Below are 22,123 nucleotides of genomic sequence, written 5' to 3'. Positions count from 1 at the left end.
CCCGTCAGGCCTGGAGTAGGGTGAGGCAGCTGAGGCACTCGCCTTGGGTGCAGAACTTAAGGGGGCACCAAAAACTTAATCAAGATCCGTGATGTTTTAACGCAGTATTTTAAAAAATCAACAGTAACGCTGAAATGCTCAAAAGTGTCAAAACTGTAAACAAAGACAGGCTGCCGTTTGTTGGTTTTCTGGCCCCGACTTACTGTGCCAGGGAAATGGTCGTTTCAATCAGCTGGGGGTTCCGGGCCTCACGCGGCCACGGGGCCCACAGGGCTGGTTCCGGGGGATCCCACGTGCGAACAGATTGAGCAGCTCGGGCTTTGAACATAGTCCCTGATTGGAGCCGACTGCAGAGCCCGTATTTACTTTGATAAGTGTATGCGGGCGCACACTTTTTCCTCTTGCCTTGGGCTCCGACATGGCTCTGCCCCCAGGGCTCTGCCCAGGGCTGCTGCCTCACCTTTGACCTACCTTTTTTTGGGGGGGGCGGGGCGGCGCGGTATGCGGGCCTCTCACTGTCGTGGCCTCTCCCATTGCGGAGCACAGGCTCCGGACGCGCAGGCTCAGCGGCCTGGGCTCACGGGCGCGGGCTCACGGGCCCAGCCGCTCCGCGGCATGTGGGATCTTCCCGGACCGGGGCACGAACCCGCGTCCCCTGCATCGGCAGGCAGACTCTCAACCACTGCGCCACCAGGGAAGCCCTGACTTGCCTTTTATAGGGCATGACAAGTAAGACGGGGTGATATGAGCCTTCTTTTTTTTTTTTCCTTTTCCTTTACAGTGTCTTTCTTTTATTTCTTTTTAAAGGCTCTTTTTTTTTTTAACATTTTATTTATTTTTTGTCTGGGCCGTGTGTTAGTTGCGGCACGCAGGATCTTCTTTGTGGCGCACGGGCTTCTCTCTAGTTGTGGCATGCGGGTTTTCTCTCTCTAGTTGTGGCATGCGGGTTTTCTCTCTCTAGTTGTGGCATGCGGGTTTTCTCTCTCTAGTTGTGGCATGCGGGCTTTCTCTCTCTAGCTGTGGCCCACGGGTTCCAGAGCGCACGGGCTCTGTAGTTGGCGGCATGCAGCTTCGCTAGTTGAGGCGCAGGAGCTCAGTCGTTGCCTGCGGGCTTAGTTGCCCCGTGGCATGTGGGATCCTAGTTTCCTGACCGGGGATCGAACCCACGTCCCCTGCATTGGAAGGCGGATTCTTTACCACTGGACCACCAAGGAAGTCCCTACAGCGTCTCTCTTTTATTGAAAGACGGTGCCCGCATTCACCGTTTGTGCTCATTGCCGGCCTAGAAATGGGCATTAACTTGTGACCCAGCTGATGCAATACGCAGGCCTAGAATAAATCCCACGTGGTTATCGTGTCTGATTTATTTTGAACGCATATTCAGTTATTAAGTGGAATAAAGTAAGCCTGAAATTAACCTCTTCCCTAGTTTTTAAAGATGGGTAAAGCCCCCCGCTTATCACTATCAGAGTGTTCAGTTGCAGGCTGAGCCTTTCCCAGAGACGCCGCCGTCACGTGTCCTCCACACCCCGAGAGCCTGTAGGGGCGGGGGCCTCCTGGGGCCGGCGCATGGCCCCACTGCTGGCACCAGCGAGGGCTGCAGAGTAGATGCCGACGAAGCGTGTGTTGGATGAACACATTCCCAAATTAACCTGAATTACAGTTAACGTCCCTTGAACAATTCCTGGGGCAAAGCTCCTAGTGCCTGTCTTCGGGCAGGTGGGGCAGGCCCAGGTGGTGGGGCCACGACCCTGGCGTGGACGCGGGCCAGAACGGGCTAGGAAAGGAGTTACTAAAACCCCAGGGCCTGGAACAGGAAATGTCCGATAAATGCTTGCAGAAATTACCTGGTTATTCAAGCATGTTGTATATGCAAGTGTGTGAGTCAGAGAGAGAATAGTAATAACCTTGGCTCTGACCGGGCCCCTTGGTGGTGCAATACCACCGTCGCCCATGAGAGCCCTGCAGACCTTGCTGTCTTGAGCCTCATTTGACAGCTGAACCACCAAGGTTGACAGAGGGGGTACCACTCATCCAGGGTCCTCGGCGAGGAAGGGAACCCACCTTGTGGTCCACTGTGGCCAGCAGCCTCCTCTTCCATCAGGGCACCGGGGAATGAATGGTTCTGTCTTGTCTTTGTAGCCGGAAGTTAAGGCCTCCATCAGCCTCTTCATGTCCTACGTGCACACGACCGTCAAAGAGATGTCCAAGGTGTACCTCGCCACCGAGAGGCGCTACAACTACACCACACCCAAAACCTTCCTGGAGCAGATCAAACTGTACCAGAACCTACTGGCCAAGAAGAGGATGGAGCTGGTCGCCAAAATCGAGAGGCTGGAGAACGGGCTGATGAAGCTGCAGAGCACAGCCTCTCAGGTAGGAGAGCTGGGGCCTCGGGATGTGCTTCCAGAACCTTCCCCCAGGCATGTGACACAAAGTAAAGGGACCGGGACCCCTGCCTCGGAGAAACTTCCACTGGCAAACCACAGCAAGTATATGGGTTTTAACCTACACGGTGGATCCCAAACGCCTTCCGGGTGCTGATGTTACGTCGGGTGCTTCCCGGGGGTCCCGCGTCTGGGGGGTTTGCTCATGCAGGCAAGTGCAGCCCGTGGAGGCGGGTCCATCCCGGAGCCCCGTTCACACTGCAGTGCCCAGATGGAAGCGCATCTGCCGTACTTTCACACCGTGTTAATTTTTAAGTTTTCTGCCTGGTTTTAAATATCCTCTGTGGTGTAGCCCCGGCTCCCCCTTTACTGCCCACCGTTGGCGTCTCCGCGGGAGCCTGGTAAACAGCTGCACAGGTGGAGGGTGGCCCCTGACACAGGCTGCTGCACGGAGCCAAGGCCACCCCGTGGGGGCGGAGAGGGGAACCCGGTGCTGGGGCCGTCCATTCCTTGGACAGAGCTTGCCGGAGCCACGAAGCAGCCTGCTCCCTCCCTGGATAGGAACAAGGGAGAAGCCCGGCTCAGCAGGCGTTTTTCCCCAAAGGTACCTTCTGGGAAGCACCCAGAAGGAAATGCACCCAGGAGAGGGCGGTTACAGCAACGGAGTGGTGGCCTCCTCGTGCTAGGAATCATCCAGATGGGGAAGGGTGTCTCAGCCCATCACTTACCACTTCCCAGAACTCCCTCCGCCTGGCTGCCTAGGGCCTCAGCCGAGGGAGCTTTTTATCCCCGGCTCCAGACTCTCACAGCCCCACCAGCCTCCCCAGAACTCCTCAGCACCCTGCCTCTGCTGACATTGTTTTAATCCGGCCACCTTGATTGCCACCTCCTTGAACGACAGGAATGGGTCTTATACTTGCGACCCTGTGTACACAGTCGGTGCTCAGTAAATACTTACCTTGGAGAAGCTGAAAAAGCACTTAGAAATGCGTCACAGGGAGTGGTAAGCAACCGGCAGGCCTGCTGTTCTGCTCGGGCCCCGTGGCTCCCATGGCCACCAGCCCGTACCGTCCCGGGCCGGGACAGCCCGGCTGAGTAGGGGGCCGCGTGCGGTGGCCGGGGCCCCAGCCTGCCTGCCTCCCTTACCTCCTCCTCTAGGTGGATGATTTAAAAGCCAAGCTGGCGGTTCAGGAGGCTGAGCTCAAGCAGAAAAACGAGAAAGCGGACAAGCTGATCCACGTGGTGGGTGTGGAAACAGAGAAGGTCAGCAAAGAGAAAGCCATTGCTGATGAGGAAGAGATCAAGGTGGAAGTCATCAACAAGGTGGGCAGACGGGCAGCGGCACGCAGCTCTGCCCAGCTGGGCCCCTTCCCCTGGTGGCCAGTATCTCCTATGGGCCCGGGCAAACCAGCAGGAACCCCGCAGGGAGGGCTTCTCTCCCAAGCGCAGGGCCCCCAGCTCAGCAGAGGGCTGCCCTCCTAAGCCCCAGCAGTGGCATCTCCTGAGCTGGTAAGACATGCGGGTTCCCAGGCCCCAGCTCTGCTGAATCGGGTCTGCATCTTAGTGAGGTGCCGGTGGCCTGTGAGCACGTTAAGGCTTGAGAAGCCTTCCTCGGAGCCCTGGGCCTCAGACTTGCTGCCCCTGGAGCCCCGAGATGTTCCGGTGCCACTGGCCCCGGTGGGCTCCACGCCGAAGGTTCATGGCTTGGGTTGATTTCTCATCACCTTTTCCTGCGTGCCTTTTTCGCCATTAGTCGCGCACCTGTGTGAGTGTCTAAATTAAGAGTCCCAGTAACTGTCTGCTGTCTCTTGAGAGGGAGGACAGCAGCAAGTCACTTCTTTGCCTGAGACAGCCTCCTTCCAAGGCCGACAGGAGGGGGACCTGAGCCCTTCCCTTCCCACCAGTGCTGGAGCGCGGAGGGTCCCGGGCCAGGTGGGGTAGCCAGGAGCTCTGCTCCGTCCCTCATTGTAGCCTGCATGACCACAGCCCTGTTAGGATGGTTGGCAATGTGCCCGAGGTCTCAAAATTAGCAAGTGACATAGGATCCAAGCCAGGACCCACACCTGCACCCTGGACTCAGGGACCTGCCGTCTGATACCCACATGCAGCTGTTAACATCTGGGTGCCCACCCCTCTCCAACCCCTGATCCAGAAATGGCCCAACATGCTCCAGGGAAGCCTGGAGCTTCCCAGCACCACCGGCCAAGTCAGTGCCTTCCGTGCCCTGTTCCCCGAGTCGTGTCCCACGTGTCCCTAAAGTAAGGTACGGAATGGGATTCTCCAGGAGGTGTTCTGCAGAGAGACCCTCTTCTTTCTGTCCTCCTTCCTCCTCGCCCAGCAAAAGCTCCCAGCCCCGACTGGCTTCTTCACCTCTGTTGTCACACAGATGCTACTCCTGATGGATGGGTACCAAGCTTCTCCTGGTCTCTCTGCCTGGTGCCTGAAGGCTCAGAGGGGTTCTTCCCGAGCCAGAGAGCGAACGCACGCATGAATGAATGAAGGCGTGCATGCGTGAATGAAGAAGGTGTTCTCACTTTAAGGGGAGGATGGGCTGTACCTCTGAAATGGTCCATCCTGGAGGGATGACACAGTGGCATCAAGAAATAAGGCCTCAAGGCCAGGGAGTGGCCTGTGTGGCCCCCGGTTTCTCCTCTGGTCCTGGAAGCTGGAGCCAAGAGAAGGAACAGTTCCCCTCCCTGAATCCCGGGTCAGCTGACACCCAGCTCCTTCTAACCTGAGTGTTTCGGGGCAAAGGAGGCAGGGCGGGGAAAGGCAGGCTTCACACGGTGACCCGGCAAGCGAGTGCGAAGGGCAACTCCCCTCGTCACCCCTCCTCGCCCTCACACCGCCCAGGGCCCCCCCTTCACACACGCCACCCAGACGGACCCCTGCATCCGTCTTTCCCATCTGCCTGCCTTCCAGAATGTTGCTGAGAAACAAAAAGCTTGTGAAACAGACCTGGCCAAGGCAGAGCCGGCCCTACTGGCCGCGCAGGAGGCCCTCGACACTCTGAATAAGGTGAGGGCAGGAGGGGGAAGAAACGGGGATCACGACGCCTGAGAAGAGAGGAAGAGAGGAGACGCCGTGGGGTCATCACCGGGGGGCCTCCTGGTCCTGCTCAGGGCTAAATCCCCGTTCTAGTCTGTCCGTCTGTCTTTGCAGAACAACCTGACAGAGCTGAAGTCCTTCGGGTCCCCCCCAGACGCCGTGGTCAACGTCACGGCCGCCGTGATGATTCTGACTGCGCCCGGGGGCAAGATCCCCAAGGACCAGAGCTGGAAAGCTGCGAAAATCATGATGGGCAAAGTGGACACCTTCCTGGACTCCTTGAAGAAGTTTGACAAGGAGCACATCCCCGAGGCCTGCCTGAAAGCATTTAAGTGAGTAGGGGCTCGGCTGCCGCCATGGGGTCAGCTCAGTCCTCATCCTGTTGGGAGCACGTCACGTCCAGGCACCGTGTGGTCCCGAATCTTCTCCCGCCTGCCCCTGGCCCCATACCGCATGGTCCCAAGGGAAGTCTATGCTCGCTGGAGTGGGCAGGGTCTTGGGCGGCACAGAGCGAGGTGGGACCCCCAGAGACAGCAGGCAGCAGTCTGGGCGGACCTGCCTGCCCCTGAGCTGCCCCGGCGTCAAGGTGAAGCCCGACGCCACGCTCGCGGGAAGCCTCATCACCCTCTGTCTCCCCAACCTTGCTCGGCGGGTGGGGGGTGAGCTGATCCCTTAAATGGGGGGAGGGCAGGGGTGTATTGGTGGGTGGGGTCGGAGGGGGAGCTTAGGTGGCCTGCCCACCCCCTTGGTGGTGCCGTGTGCAGGGATCATGCACAGGACCCTGCCTTTGCTCCGACACCTCAGAAGAGGCGGTTGGGTTTTAGCCTCTTTGCGTCTTTCTGTTTGTAATTTGCCCCAGTGTGCATGCACGTCGTACTTTTAGTCCCTTACGGTTTCTTTGTATTTTGCTCCTTGAGGAGGTACTCGTCCAGGTCCAAGCACTCCAGCAGAGGGTCCTAGTGGGACTTGGGAAGGCTGTGCAGGGGGGACCTCCACGTTTCGCCCCATAAATCCGGTGCGCTAGCATGGGTGAGCACTGCACTTGTGAACACTCTTTGCCTGGCCGTCCCTGGCAACCCGATTTCAGGGCCGACCTGACCTGACCCCAACTGAGAAAGGGAGCCCCTCGCATGACCCCAGGTGAGACTCCAACCTCTCTCAGCTCCATGTGTTGAGGAAGAGGGCTGGACGATCGAAAAACATTTGACGACTAAGGAGTAGTTTAAGAGAAAAGACAAGAAAAACACAGACCCACCTCCAGGGAGCGGCCTGTGTCAACATTTGGCCTGTTTCCTTTCAGTCTTTTTTTCTCGTGTTTCTCCCTGTAGTTGAAAGAATACTGTGTATATGCAATTACCTGCTCTGCTTTCTATCTTTTACTTAACATCGTGGGGGAAAAAAGACTTTTCCCTGTGTTGTCAAAACACTTGATCAGCTGGATTTTTTTGCCACGGATGAACCGTAATTTACTTACTATACCCGCGTTGCTGAGGGTTTAGGCTGTCTCTGTTTCTGCCGTCATAAATAACGCCATGATAAATGTCTCCTCCTTGTCACCCCGCAAACTTCTCAACTGCCACCTCCCCATGCTGTCTGGAGTGTGCTTAAAAGACACAGACGCATTGTACTATTTGCCTAAATGAAGCGTAAAATATGCCAGAGTGAGGAGGCGATGGGCCGTGCTCCCCACCTACATTCAAATCACACTTCAATTATCATTTTGAATTGTCCATTTAGAATTCTTCCTGCAGACGGGTCAGTCTGTTGTGCTCAATGACGTTGCCGTTATTTTAAAAACACTAGTTAAGGTGCTCTAGTTTCTAGAGCACCTTAACTGCATCTATGGGCATTTTCCCTCATCCCTCTTGTACAATAACACCTACCACATCGCCCCTTTTTTTTCTTTAACATCACCTCTTGTAAGTCTCATCCTTAGAGCCTTAGCCTCACTGGGGATCCCTGAAAACCGGGCACTGGGCTGAGGGGACGCAGAAGTGGCCCGTTGTGTGTGTGGGGAGCGGGGGTGGCCTCTGGGGCAGCCTGGCTCCGTGTGAATTCCTGCACTGCCCAGTCCAAACTGTGTCACCTTGGGAGACACACTCAGCCTCTCTGGGCCTGTTGCCCAGAGTCAGATGGCGTGAGGACACGTGCCAGGGCAGGGGTGGCTCCAGGACCTGACACATGGGCAGTGCTCAGAGCAGCATCTGACACGCGGCCCCTGATGTGAGAACTTGGTGAAGAAACCCTGGTTCCAACACTTCCTGTCGGCGTTGCTCTGGGCAAGTTGCTTACCCCCCCGAACTCCAGTCTTCTTGCCTAGGATTGGAGTCGTTGCAGAATGAAAATGAGACCAGCCATATAAAGCAGCAGGAGCAGAGAGGATTAAAAAAAAAAAAAAAAACACAGGTTTTCTTCCATCATCTAGAATATAGGACTTGAAATCACTACTTCCGTTGCCCTTCACCCTCCAAATTCTACTCCAGAGGCCAGAATTCTGAGTTTCATTCTTTTCTTTCTTCTTCTTTCTAATCACTAAGATACAAAAAAAAAAACAAAGTTAAATGTGCTCCCCGTCCTGTTGCTGGTAACAGGGACCGGAGCGGCGGACGGATGCGGAGCTGGAGGCGGGACGGGGGTGGCGGGAGGTCTGCGTCCTCAGCGCCCGCTGTCCTGCTCCAGGCCCTACCAAGGCAACCCGACGTTCGACCCCGAGTTCATCCGCTCCAAGTCCACGGCCGCCGCGGGCCTGTGCTCCTGGTGCATCAACATCGTCCGCTTCTACGAGGTCTACTGCGACGTGGCCCCCAAGAGGCAGGCCCTGGAGGAGGCCAACGCGGAGCTGGCCGAGGCGCAGGAGAAGCTCTCCCGCATCAAAAGCAAGATCGCTGTGAGTGCCGTCGGCAGGCGTGGTTGGTCCGTGTCTCCGTTTGAGAGGGGTCGGCACAGCCGCTGCCACGAATTACGGAGCAGAGCAAGAGCCCGCAGGCCGATGTGGGGACCTGATCACCCCGGAGGCTGCCGGCGTCGGCCGTGTTCCCGGCCCTCCCGGGAGGAGAGCTGGGGACAGCCAGCGTCGCCCGATTTCAGGGCCTGTCTGTCTTGTTCCTTCAGGAACTCAACGCCAACCTGAGCAACCTGACGTCGGCATTTGAAAAAGCGACAGCCGAGAAAATCAAGTGTCAGCAGGAGGCTGACGCCACCAACAGTGTGATCTCGCTGGCTAACAGGTGCCTTACTCCCTCCGAGGGGCCCCTCCTGTCCTCAGACACCGCCCCCCGCAAGGGATGAGCCCACAGAATGGCCTTTCGGGGGGACTACGCCCCAGGTGGAGGCAGCAAGGCCCCCAGCCCCCGCTTTCTGAGCACAAAGTGATAAACCCCGGGAGACCCCCAGGCTGTGTGCCTGGCCTCCCGTGGGATGTGGACTCACCTCTCCCAAGGTAAAGTGGCCTTTCGGTCCCTGGCAAGGAGGGCTGCTCGGAGGATGCTAAAGCCAGACCTCAGGCTCGTCAAGCACAAACCTGTCCACACTCTCAGACTCCTGGTGCCATTTAGGGTCAGGGACCAGCCCTCGAGCCGGGGGCCTGAGGGGTCCTCACTCCACACAGGGCCGGGGGCTGCCTCTGGACTCCCGCGGCCCAAAGCGCGTGCTCAGTGGTGTCTGGGCAGCAGCCTCGGCACGTGGCTGATGTGGTCAAGTAGCGTCAGCATCCACATGACGTCGGCCCCTCGGGGAAGGGAAACTCGGCGTTCCCAACCGCCTCCAGAAAGCATTAGTTTTGCTTCCCTCAAGCATTTATTGCCCAAAACTTCCCCCAAGGCATGTTTTGTCCTGAACCACTGAGCAGAGTAAGGATTTGAAACTGGAAGGTCTCTGGCGTGTTAAAGGTGGAGGCGCGCCTTCCCTGGTCCTCCAGTCCGTCCTCTCTCCCCCCGCCGACACACGTGCTTCTCTTTTGCCCACTGAGCCCTGTCCCCATCTCAGGCTGGTAGGAGGATTAGCATCAGAAAACATCCGCTGGGCCGAATCGGTGGAGAACTTCAGAAGCCAGGGGGCCACACTGTGTGGGGACGTCCTGCTGATTTCCGCCTTCGTCTCCTACGTGGGCTACTTCACCAAGAAATATCGAAATGAGCTAATGGAGAGGTTTTGGATCCCTTATATAAATCAGTTAAAGGTAGGAGGTCCTGTCGCATCCATCACTCAGGACCTTTGGGGAGGTCTCCGGCAGGGCAGCCCCAGCCAGATGGCACCTTTGCTCCCGCAATGGAGGCTCCAGCCACTCAGGATGTAGACGGTGGCCCTGCGAGGCCAACGCCGACATCCCTTCTGGCCGGGCTCCAAGCTGCTTCTCAGGGTGATGCGAATGCATGGCTGTCTTCCCCCACGCAGCCCGGCGGCCCACGTGTTGCTCGGAGAGCCGCTTTCCGCTGAGTGGTGAGTAAGGCCACATCGCCCCCTCGGCAGGTCCCCATCCCGCTCACAGAAGGTCTGGATCCCTTGAGCCTGCTGACCGACGATGCAGACGTGGCCACTTGGAACAACCAGGGGCTCCCCAGCGACCGCATGTCCACAGAGAATGCCACCATCCTGTGCAACACGGAGCGCTGGCCCCTCTTCGTGGACGCCCAGCTGCAGGGCATCAAGTGGATCAAAAACAAATACGGCAGCAAGCTGAAGGCCATCCGCCTGGGACAGAAGAGGTGCTCGGCCGTGGCGGGTGGGGTAGGGGCTCCAGAGGTGGCGGCCGGCCGGCCGGGCCACGGTGCTGGGAAGTCCAGCTGGGGCCTTTCATACTCGCTAAATGGATGGTTGGGTCTTTGAAAACAAACACCGACCCACATGTGGATTTCTTTAGTACTTGGCCCTGGGCACTGGCAGTAAAGAATTAAACTCGGGGCTCCTCTCTCCCCCGTTACCTGCCGCTCCTGCTGGGGGACAGCGCTGGCCTCGGCTCCTGCCTGCGTTGGTCCTGCCTGGTCACTTGCCAGCGGGGGGCTGCGGGCGGTCATCTTCCCGTCTCTCATCGTCATAGATGAGAAGCGATGGCCGTGACGCAGCTGCACTGGGAGCCTTCCCAGTGTGCTGGGCAGTGAGAGGAGACGCACAGCTGTGGCATTTGGCTCAGTGGCCATGAAGCGCTCCACGTTCACCACCCCCCCTGTCAGCCTGGGGGCGATTTACGCAGAAGCCCTGAGCTCCCCTCGGGAAGGAGGCGTTTGGGAGAGGAATGAGCTCTTGGCCCCTCGGTCCCTCTCTCGGTCCCTCTGGGGCAATTGCGCCGTCACCGGGCCCCAGGGCGTTCACAGCCCCTGTGCTGTGCCCACAGCTACCTGGATGTCATCGAGCAGGCCATCTCAGAAGGGGACACCTTGCTCATCGAGAACATTGGCGAGACCGTGGACCCGGTTCTGGACCCTCTGCTGGGCAGGAACACAATCAAAAAGGGAAAGTGAGTGGCAGCGTCCACCTCCGTGGGTTCACCCACGAGATCGTCCTCAGTGGTGAGGTCTGGCCTCTGGACTGAGAGAAAGGGCGGGGCATTTCCCTTCCTGGGAGGCAGGAGGGGCTTCGGCAAAATGCGCGAAGGGACCCCCAGCTCCCAGGGGAGAGACTGACAACTGTGGGCCCACGTTCCAACTAGGAAGGAAGACCTACACCAACAGTTTATTAGCGACTGCCTGCAGATCACGATCCTTGATGGTCATCTTTTTTTTCTATTTCCATATGCATTTTGCAAATCCTGAGTCTATTTCTTTCTATTCAGGTGAGATTCACATAACATAAAATTAACCGAAAGTGACCGGTTCCGTGGCCTGTAGGACACTGGTGCCTGGCTCCTTTCACTGAGTATCTTTTCCAGGTTCATCTGAGCTGTAGCGAGTATCCATACTTCATTCTTTCTTATGGCTGAATGATACTGCATTGTGTGGACCTGCCACATTTTGTTTACCCGCTCATTTGTTGATGCGTTGAGCTTGTATTACTGTTTTTTCTTTGGTTGCACCATGTGGCTTATGGGATTTTAGTTCCCCGACCAGGGAACGAACAACCCGGGCCCTTGGCAGTGACAGTACAGAGTCCTAACCACTGGACCACCAGGGAACTCCCTGTATTGCTTTTCTAATATAAAAAATTAAATCAACTTTAAAAATGTAAAGGTTGGAGTTGATCTGAGCCACCTATAAACTCAGGGGGGTGCAGGCAGAAGCCCAGAACAGAGGTGACATAAATGTGCTGATGTCCTAGACTCTGAGAAGGGCCTGGTGTGAGTAGTGATACCCAGGGCTGAAGTTAGAGGCCCCCCAGAATGTGAGCTCGGCCAGAAAGGGGAGAGCAGAGTGGGGAGCCGGAGAGAAGCGACCCCCCACCCCCACCCCAGTGGGTGAGCCGACCCGGGTTCCCACCCTGGCCTCTCATCAGATTCACCTGGGGAGCTCCAGGGATGTCCCGGTGTTCTGAATTGGGGTGTCAACATCTTTCTGATGTTAATGGCTCTGGGGTGGAGCCCAGGCCAGAGTGTTTCTGCAGAGGCTTCCAGATGAGTAAGATGTGCAGGCAGAGTCAACTTAAATGCTCCTAAAAAATCAGAACAAACCGGCCAGAGAGCAAGCAGGTGCATTTTCTAGAAGGGCCGGTCACAGCCCAGAGAGGGATGGTTGTGGGTTTGTTTTTTTTTTTTCCTCAAGTTTCAGATTATTTATTAATCAGGGTAAAGCCCAGCACAATATGCCCACATGATTCCGTGCATTTAGAGGGGAGACACTTCCCGGTTAAGTGGAAAATTGTGCCGACGGCTTCTGGAAGGCCTTTATTCTAAGCAGCTTTAGAGTGAAACGTGTCGTTGAGAAGTCTGGACCTTCCTCCCAGGCTGGCGGGAAAGGCGGTCTGTCTGTGCTGCCATCCCTTGGTCGCCGGGGACCCTCCTAACCCCTCCGTCCGCCGACCGCCAGGTTCATTAAGATCGGCGACAAAGAGGTGGAATACCACCCCAACTTCCGCCTGATGCTGCACACCAAGCGCTTCAACCCCCACTACAAGCCCGAGATGCAGGCCCAGTGCACCCTGATCAACTTCCTGGTCACCAGGGACGGGCTCGAGGACCAGCTCTTGGCCACCGTGGTGGCCAAAGAGCGCCCAGATCTGGAGCAGCTGAAGGTATGTGGAGACAGGAGGAGCGGGGCAGGCAGCTCAGAGACAGCAGGGGGCAGGTCACTGTGACCCAGGCGTCTGGCGGCTGTGAGGGTGCCCTGCTTGTCACACTGAGTGTGTCTGGTACGACAGAATGAGTCACTCCTCCTCCCCGGCTGCCTCCTGAATCTAATTCTAAACCAAGTGATGGCTTCACTGAAAGAACAGGAGTCACAGCAGTGCCCGGGCGGCCCTAAAGCACCGAACTCCTGCCCCACGAGAATGTCTTTGCTGCCGGCCCCTGTGTACCAGGCCCTTCCTTGATTGGCTGAGCCATACACGTGGGCTCACAGGGGTCCCAGGCCCCACTCGTGTCCCATGGTCCCCACGTTCTTGCTGCACAGCTGCCCATGACAAGCAGCTGCAAGGCCCCCTACCCCGCACTGCTTGGGGGCCTCCACTCCGGCCCCTTTCTTCCAGGCTTGCCGTGTTCCTCCCGTTCCGAGTCCCAGGGCCTTGGCCCTGAGCCCCCCCCGAGCCCCCCAGCTGGGGGACCAGGCCGTGCCAGCGACTGATTTCCCTTCCCGGTCTCTACCCCTCCTGCAGGCAAACCTCACCAAGTCTCAGAATGAATTTAAGATTGTTCTGAAAGAGCTGGAAGATTCTCTGCTGGCCCGTCTGTCGGCCGCATCGGGGAACTTTCTGGGAGACACAGCCTTAGTTGAGAATCTGGAGACCACCAAACACATGGCCAGCGAGATTGAGGAAAAGGTAAAAGACCATCTTGGGGGCTACCCCCTTGCACCCCCAGCCGGAGCACGCAGGGGGCATGGGAGCTGGGCGGATGGTCACTGAGAAGAGAAGCCGTAGCCACATGGAGGCCCCTGGGGGCCTGGGGCAGGGTCAAGGCGCGTGGATGCCCGCCAGGCACATCTTCATCCGTTCATCTGTAGATGGACGTTTAAGTTATTTCCATGTCCTGGCTATCGTGAATAGTGCTGCCACGAACGTAGGGGTGCGTGTATCTTTTTGAATTATAGTTTTGTCTGGGTATATGCCCAGGAGTGGGACTGCTGAATTAGACGGTAGTTCTATTTTTAGTTTTTTGAGGAACCTCCATACTGTTTTCCATAGTGGCTGCACCAATTTGCGTTCCCACCAACAGTGTAGGAGGGTTCCCTTCTCTCCACGCCCTCTCCAGCATTTGTTATTTGTAGACTTTTTGATGATGGCCATTGTGACTGGTGTGAGGTGGTACCTCACTGTGGTTTTGATCTGCATTTCTCTAATGATTGGTGATGTTGAGCGGCTTTTCATGTGCCTGTTGGCCACCTGTGTGTCTTCTTTGGAGAAGTGTTTACATAGGTCTTCTGCCCATCGTTTGATTGTTTGTTTTGAGGTGCAAGAGGCAAAAATCACAGAAGTTAAAATCAACGAGGCGAGAGAGAACTACATGCCCGCCGCGGGGAGGGCGTCCCTGCTGTACTTCATCCTGAACGACCTCAGCAAGATCAACCCCATCTACCAGTTCTCGCTCAAGGTGCGGCTGCATCCGGGTCCGGGGCCACTGGGGCCCAGGCTGCAGGTGGGCTTGGGGGGTGGGACCCAGGGCACCAGCACCCGGGTCTGAGCAGTGCCCCAGAGCCCGCATGGGCAGCGTGGAGCCCCCTGCATTCGGTGACCCCCCCTCCCCGACCAGGCCTTCAACGTGGTGTTCGAGAAGGCCATCCAGAAGACCGCCCCCGCCGACGAGGTCAAACAGCGTGTGATCAACCTGACGGACGAGATCACCTACTCCGTGTACATGTACACGGCCCGCGGGCTCTTCGAGCGAGACAAACTCATCTTCCTCGCACAGGTGACATTTCAGGTAACATCTGGCCTCGATGCCCCATGTGTGGTCCTTGGACGGGCAGCACCGGAGCCCCGTGGGGTGAGGTGGGGTGCTGGGGGAGAGTGGGTGTGTGTGTGTGTGTGTGTGTGTGTGTGTGTGTTGGAAATGCAGATTCTCAGGCTCCGGCTCAGACCCAGTGGATCCAAACCTGCATTTTTAACAATATGTGGAACACACCTGGGCTCTTGAGTTGGTACCAGGAAAGGTGTCCCAATGGGAGCCACTGAAGGGGAGGGGAGGTCAGTTAAAGAGAGACGTCATTCTAGTCCCTTCAAGTCAAGCCGAGCCGACAGTCCCGCCTTAGCGGTTCGTCCGCTGTGGACGGGAAAGAAAGGTACTAATGAGTAAACGTGCCCCTGTTTTCACAGACCTGCTGAAAGATTGAAAGATTCTGGTTCCACTAAATTGATTAAACAACCTCTCCGCCACTTTGTTTGCACCGTGTTATAGGTGTTATTGGGAACACGGATTTCATAGCTAGCTTGGGCATCAGTGTCAACCCAGCTTTCCATCCAAACTCCAACTTGGAATTAGGGGTCCAGGTTAAGGAGGTTTCTTTTCCATGTGAATCTCTGAGTAACGGGTTCCCTGTTTCTCTCCCTGCTGAAAGCACATCAAGATAAGTTTCCTTGATGCTCCCCCTAATTTCCAGAGTAGAATGTACTCTTTTCAGGCCCAAAGAACTTTTTATTTTACTAAGATTAAAAAAAAAAAAAAAAGAGACCCTGACTCAGGGGAAACTCTCTGTGGAATCTGAGAAAGCAGCTGTGTGAGCTCCTTACTGGGGAGGTTACAGTGACCGCGGCCCTGGCTCCCCTGCCGTCCATCTGAGATGGAGGGGCTGGGCCAGTTGCCCAATGAGCCACTTCAGTGACCAAGACAGGGCCTGCTAGAAGCCCAGAGAGCTTGTGCGCACCCGTGGCAAGGTGACTTCGAATGTGACCAGAAAACGTATATACCCAAAAGAATTGCAAACACGTATTCAAATACGTGCATGTAAACATTCATGGTAGTGTTTTCACGACAGCCAAACGGCAGAAACAACCCAAACGTCCGGCGACGGACTGTTGGGTAAACGAGATGTGGTCTCGCCATACACTGGCCCATTATCCGTCCATAAAAAGAATGAAGCACTGACACGTGCTACAACACAGATGAACCTTGAAAACACGCTCAGATGCAAAAGGCCTCGTGTCGTATGATTCCATTTACTGGAAATGTCCAGAAAAGGCAAATCCGTAGAGACAGAGAGTAGACTGATGGCTGCCTGAGGGTGGGACTGCTGAAGGGTAGGGGCTTTGCCTCTGGGGTGATGAAAAGGCTGTGCACCTGGACAGTGGCGATGGTTGTACAACAGCGTGAATGCACTAAATGCCACTGGATTTTAGACCATTAACAGGGTTAAGATGGTACATTTTTGTGCTGTGTGTATTGTACCGCAAGTTAAAAACAAACAAGGCGCTGACCAAGCTTTGGGCTGACCCCAAAAGTGCAGGGCAGTGCTTCCCCTGCAGGCAAGGGGTATGAGCCCCTGTTGTAGGGCAACATCTAAGCGAGCCCCACGGCCCCTCAGGTCTTGTCCATGAAGAAGGAGCTGAACCCGGTGGAGCTGGATTTCCTTCTGCGGTTCCCGTTCAAGGCCGGGGTCGCGTCACCCGTGGACTTCCTGCAGCATCAGGGATGGGGCGGCATCAAGGTTGGCCTTCAGACTTGAACACTGTGTTCTCTCCCCACCTCGCGGCCTTTCCTGCTCGCCCCAGACATGTTTACAAGGTGCTCCCGGCCGTAACATTCAGTAGAACGAGGAGGCCTCAGAGGCGGGACCAGGCACTGATGGGCTGCCTGCCAGCTCACGGGGACTGTGCTGTCCTACCGGAGCGCAGCAACTTCATCATCACGTCCCTGCAGGCGGCAAGCTGAGCCGCGACGGGCCCCTCCGCCGCTTCCCCTCACTTCCAGGAAAATGCAAAGTGTCAAGGCTATTCCTCAGAATCCTGGGGCCCTCACCGTGTCGGTTCAGAAAGACCAGAGGAAGGCGGCCCCCTGGGATGAGCAGGACCCCTGTTCCAGAGCCCCCGGAGAAGCAGCCAGGAGTCACATCCCCGATCGGATTCCTCCCTCGTCCCAGCCATTCATCCCCAGCAGCTCATCGTTTGAGCGACAGGCCCCATGGTCATGCCTTTCCCGGAGCCCGCGGGGAAGGCGCCCACTGGGATGGGGGGGAGCTGAAAGGCCGTCTGCCCCCAGGCCCTCTCGGAGATGGATGAGTTCAAGAACCTGGACAGCGACATCGAGGGATCCGCCAAGCGGTGGAAGAAGCTCGTGGAGTCGGAAGCCCCCGAAAAGGAGGTCTTCCCCAAGGAGTGGAAGAACAAAACGGCACTGCAGAAGCTGTGCATGCTGAGGTGCGTGCGGCCCGACCGCATGACCTACGCCATCAAGTGAGTGCCCCCATCCCCATCCCACCCCACCCCCGCCCCAGCCTGGGCCTGGGCCTCAGGGCTGGGGAGTGGGAGCCTCCCATCCCACCCACCAATTCCCGTTCTGAGTTCTCGTAGCTCTGGGGTCTCTGAAGGTGGCCAACAGGGACCCCCGGCTCCCCTGACCCTGGGCGAGTAGAGGCGCCCCGAGATAAGCGACGGGAAGATAAAACTCCCCGGGTTGGCCGCCAAGATTTTATAAAAGCCTGGGCGCGCTGCCAGCACAGGGGACACGGGTTCGAGCCCTGGTCCAGGAAGATCCCACATGCCGCGGAGCGACTAAGCCCATGCACCACAGCCCCTGAGCCTGTGCTCTAGAGCCCATGAGCCACAACTACTGAGCCCGCGTGCTGCAACTACTGAAGCCCGCGTGCCTAGAGCCCGTGTTCCGCAACAAGAGAAGCCACCGCAATGAGAAGCCCACGCACCGCAACAAAGAGCAGCCCCCGCTCGCCGCAACTAGAGAAAGCCCGCGCACGGCAACAAAGACCCAACGCAGCCAAAAATTAATTAATTAATTTTTTAAAAAAAGCCTGGGCGCTAATGACCTCCAAGGCCGCGACCACGCGGGGTCCTTTAAGGATGCTGTGGGGAGAAAGCAGTGGCAGAGCCATCAGCACCCGAGGACTTTCATGGCCTCAGTGGCTGGATTTAGAGGAAATCTTTTATTTTTACGGCTCGTTTGCAAAGAGAACCATTCTGCTTTCGTGAACAATCTCTCTGGACCTGAAACGCCTCCAGGACTGGAAACTTAACCATCGGGTTTCAGCGCCCGTTCCTTTCACTCCCCAAAGCACAGAAAGACTTCAGGAATATCAACAGCTGTAACATCTGCACAGCCGGCCCAGGGAGGCCATGGCATCGTGGGGGAGGGAGGGAATGAAACAGGCCCCGTTCTCAGAGGGGCGTCTTGGCCATGGCGTCGTCGGGGAGGGAGGGAATGAAACAGGCCCCGTCTCAGAGGGGCATCTTGGTTTTCCGTTTGTCCTAGTGGCCTGAAAGCCACCAGATTTCCCAAAAGAGGCCCACGTCTGCCAAAGCAGAGGCCTGACTCACACCCACTGGTTGTTCACAGACGCGTGTTTCTGTTTTGCTTTGTTTTCTCGGGACTGAAGAGGAAAGGGACCGCAAGGGGTTCTGGGTGCGGGAGGGGAGCGGGCGGAGTGAAGCAAGAAATCACGTCACGAGGGAGAGTCGAGCTGGTCCAGGGAGAAAGCAGGAAGGCATCCCGGGAAGGTCGGACACGGACACAGTGTGGGGAAGGCCCAGGCGAAGGGCACTGAGCATCCAGGGGGACACCGCCTGCAGGTGAGCTGAGCAGGCGTGGGTGTCCAGCCCCACGGCCCCCAGAGCACCCTTGAGAGCCACCCGAGTCACCACGGCAGAAAACGCGTCGGAACCGCGTGGGCGACCGCAAACGCCAGGCGAACCCAAGTCATGCTCTGCAGTGGTCGCGAGGAAAGCAGATTCACCTCCCAAATCAAACAGGGCGGTGGAGCTCAAAAGCAAGGAAGTTCGACTCCAAGTCCACGGCAAATAGTAATAACACACTATTCGTCAAGAGTGTGGGTGCCAGGCGCGCTCAGAGCCTTCTCCCCCCCCACCCCGGGTTCACTCCGCCCTCCGCCAACCCCTCGAGCCGGGCACCTCCCCTCCTCCGGGTCCACAGGCCCAGGGAAGGTAACTCGCCCATGGCGGGGTGGGGTGCTGGTAACGGGCTCCCCAGAACAGCAGCCCGGGTCTGTAGCACCTGCCAGCATGCAAGCCGCCGGGGGCGGCTCCAGCACCCCTGTGCCCAGGACACAGCACTAGGAGCAGCGGAGCCCGACCGGAACCAGGGGCCCTCTATTCGGCACCGTCACTTCAGCCGCAGAGAATGACCACGTGGCCCGGCCACGCCAGGAGCAGCAGGGAGCTTGTGACATTCCTGCCCCAGGCAGGACCTGTACCTTCTAGAATTCCTTCCCGGGCAAGGACCCTAGCACTGACATTCTGGGTCAGTTCCAAAGGCCAGAATCAAGCACAACCAGGGGCCTGGAGCAGGAGCCCTCCCACCGGCCTGTGGTCAGCGCTGGCTCGGGGTCTGTATAGAGGCCAGCAAAGGCCAGGCCGGGGAGCGAATGACAGCTATCACTCCCACGGGAGTGGGAAGGCCCACCTGGCACCCGCCCGCAGACTCCCCGCTGACTCAGAGGGAAGCCTCTACGTGAACAGGTCCACCCACGGGTCCTCACGATGCCCAGAGCGCTCGGACTGCCGACTCCTCGGGAATAAGTGTGTTCTCTCCCGGGGAGGCTGCCATTGTCCTTCTTTCAAAGACCACACTGGACATAAGTTTAGCTCCTGTGGTTCATTCAGATACAGTGAGCTCAGCCACCTGTGGTCAAGAGAGAGGGGCAGAGAGCTGAGATCCCAAGGTCACCCTAAGAGGGGCCTCGACTGACCCCAGCCTAATCAGGGTCAAGATAGAGTTTGGGGCTTGGAACAGAGGGGTGCTTATATAAAGAGAAGCTTGGGTTTTTTCTGTGACTTTCCTGATGATCCATGTCTTGTGGCCCACGGAGCTCACCAAAGCGACTCTAACGCACGCGTCCTTCCTCCTCAGAGCCCCCGTCGGGGGAGATCCTCAGGACGCAGAGGCCGATCTAGGTTCTGTTCCGTGTTGCTGCCCTGGTCTGGAGAGCAGATAGGCAGTGTGTGTGGGAAACAGGAAGCCACTAGAAACTGATCCCTTCCTTGGGAGCGCTGAGGTGTGGTCACCTGGAACACTTGCGGCCCGGGTTCCCTCCCGGCTGACCTTGCACGCCTTTGAAAGTGGGGGTGGCATCAGCTGGCTGAGAGCTTCTCACCTGTCTGTGCACAGGTGGACGGGCGCAAAGGGTGCCCAGCGCGAACACCACCAAATACCGCGCACGCTCCCCTCCACACTCCCCCTGCCTGCAGGAGGCCCCTGTAGAGACCGACTTTCCAGCTAGAGGCCCTTCTCTGCCTAAGAAAGCCCCCCAGAAAAGCGGTCCCTCGCCTCGGGTCTGACCAGGCGTGTCCCCCTCAGGAACTTTGTGGAGGAGAAGATGGGCAGCAAGTTCACAGAGGGCCGGAGCGTTGAGTTCTCCAAGTCCTACGAGGAGAGCAGCCCCTCAACCCCCATCTTCTTCATCCTCTCCCCGGGCGCTGACCCCCTGAAGGACGTGGAGGCCCTGGGTAAGTGCGGCCGGGTCTGGGGAGAAGCGAGTCCAAACCACAGTGAGACGGCCCTTCACACCCACTAGCAGGGCAGGTATCAGACACACGGAGGTGACAGGTGTCGGGAGGGGACGAGAGGCGGGGCCCTGTGCATTGCTGGTGGGAATGTGACTCCCTAAGTCACACATCGAGTCACCACATGTCCCGGCAATTCCACTCCTGGGGACGTTCCCAACGGAGCCGGGAACAGGTGTCCAAACAAACAGGTCCCCTCACGACGGCCGAAAGGTAGATCCAACCCACACGTCCATCAGCTGATGAATGGCTGATGGCAAAGTGGTAAATCATAAAAGAGAACGAAGCACTGACACAGGCTACACCGTAGACGGAACGAGAAAACACTGTGCCAAAGGCAGGAAGCTAGACACAAAAGGCTCCACGGTATACGATTCCTTGTATCTGAAACGTCCAGAACTGGGGAATCCGTAGAGGCAGAAGGCAGATTCGTGGTTGCCAGCGGCTGGGGCGGGAACAGGATGCAGAATGACTGTTTAATGGGTACAGGGTTTCCTTCTGGGGCGATAAAAATGTCCTGGAACCAGATAAACAGTCACACGACACTGAATTATTAAATGTCGCTAAATCGTACACTTTAAGATGGCTTTTAAAGTGGTACATTTGATGTTATGTGTATTTTACCACAATTTCAAAAGGGGTAGGGTGTGGAGTTCCCAGCTGTGGATCACAGAAGCTCCATTTTTGTCATTCAGCCATCCCCATGCTTTTCCTGTTTTCCTTTCCTTTAGGGAAAAAATTGGGATTTACCATAGACAACGGGAAACTCCATAACGTGTCCCTGGGGCAGGGACAAGAGGTGGTGGCGGAGAATGCCCTGGACATGGCTGTGGAGAAGGGACACTGGGTCATTCTGCAGGTATGGGGGTGGGTGGCACCTGTGCCTCTTGGGTGAGGGATCCCAGCCTCAGCGCCCGTGGGGCTTGGCCTGAAGGCCTGAGAGAAAGCAGGTTATGGGAGTCACATTCACAAGCGTGGCTGGGAATCCTACAGCCCCTGAAGGAGGGAGCAGGAGGCGCCCACACCAAGCACAGCTCTGCCTGGGTTGGCAGGTGGTGTGAGGCATCACCACTGAAAGTGTGGATTCCTCAGCAGTGAGAAAGACATTCCCCTCCTGCCCCCCTCCCCCTTGTTGGCTCGACTGCCCCTCCTCGGTCCTGCAGCCCCTCCAAGCACCCGGCCCCCCGACCACCGCCAGGTCCCGGCTGGTCCCACTGCAGGCCCGCCTCGGCTTCCGGCGTGGCTGACCTCAGGTCCACAGGGCCTAGCCTGGTCCCATGCGGGGACCTCAGGTTCGAGTCACTTCTTTCTGTTCATTTTCTTTTATAAAATGATCGCCATGACAAGTCCAGTTACCGTCTGTCACCAAAGACATTACCTCATATTCCCCACACTGTACGTTTCACACCTGTGACTCTTCTACTTTGTAACTGGGAGTGTGTACCTCTTAACTGCCCTCACCTATTTCTCTCCTCCCCCCACCCCTCTGGCAACCACCTGTTTGGGCTCTGTATCTGTGACTCTCTTTCTGTTTTGCTGTGTTTGTTCATGTGTTTTGCTTCTTAGATTCCACGTATAAGGGAAATCATACAGCATTTGTCTTTCTCTGTCTGACTTGTTTCACTTAGCATCATATTCTCTAGGTCCGGCCATGCTGTCGCAGGTGGCAAAATTTCATTCTTTTTTATGGCTAGTATTCCATTGTGTATAGACACCGCGTCTTCTTTACCCACTCACCTGCTGATGGGCACTTAAGTTGCTTCCACATCTTGGCAATTGTGAATAATGCTGCTGTGAACATAGGGGTGCACATATCTTTTGGAATCAGTGTTTTCATTTTCTTTGGATAAATACCCAGAATTGGAATTACTGGATGACAGGGTAGTTCTATTTTTCATTTCGTGAGGAGCCTCCAAACTGTTTTC

At 56.8% G+C, this 22,123-nt stretch overlaps 1 protein-coding gene across 1 annotated transcript in view; it reads left to right on the top strand.

Moving 5' to 3' along the window:
• The window catches only part of DNAH17 (dynein axonemal heavy chain 17), a 110,635-nt gene that overhangs the window by 76,050 nt on the left and 12,462 nt on the right, over positions 1–22,123 (top strand). The window contains exons 56-72 of the mRNA XM_065896570.1: positions 2,143–2,376; positions 3,546–3,710; positions 5,310–5,405; positions 5,550–5,767; positions 8,115–8,322; positions 8,547–8,662; positions 9,420–9,612; positions 9,903–10,138; positions 10,765–10,887; positions 12,389–12,593; positions 13,173–13,337; positions 13,966–14,106; positions 14,266–14,436; positions 16,034–16,156; positions 16,708–16,901; positions 19,993–20,141; positions 20,930–21,057. Of these exons, the coding sequence (XP_065752642.1) occupies positions 2,143–2,376; positions 3,546–3,710; positions 5,310–5,405; positions 5,550–5,767; positions 8,115–8,322; positions 8,547–8,662; positions 9,420–9,612; positions 9,903–10,138; positions 10,765–10,887; positions 12,389–12,593; positions 13,173–13,337; positions 13,966–14,106; positions 14,266–14,436; positions 16,034–16,156; positions 16,708–16,901; positions 19,993–20,141; positions 20,930–21,057 (2,865 nt within the window). The remainder of the gene's footprint in view (positions 1–2,142; positions 2,377–3,545; positions 3,711–5,309; positions 5,406–5,549; positions 5,768–8,114; positions 8,323–8,546; positions 8,663–9,419; positions 9,613–9,902; positions 10,139–10,764; positions 10,888–12,388; positions 12,594–13,172; positions 13,338–13,965; positions 14,107–14,265; positions 14,437–16,033; positions 16,157–16,707; positions 16,902–19,992; positions 20,142–20,929; positions 21,058–22,123) is intronic.

Source organism: Phocoena phocoena, chromosome 19 (genome assembly GCF_963924675.1).
Source record: "Phocoena phocoena chromosome 19, mPhoPho1.1, whole genome shotgun sequence".
NCBI lineage: Eukaryota > Metazoa > Chordata > Mammalia > Artiodactyla > Phocoenidae > Phocoena > Phocoena phocoena.
Note: the sequence above shows the minus strand (reverse complement) of the source record. Positions and strands in the feature narration are given on the sequence as shown.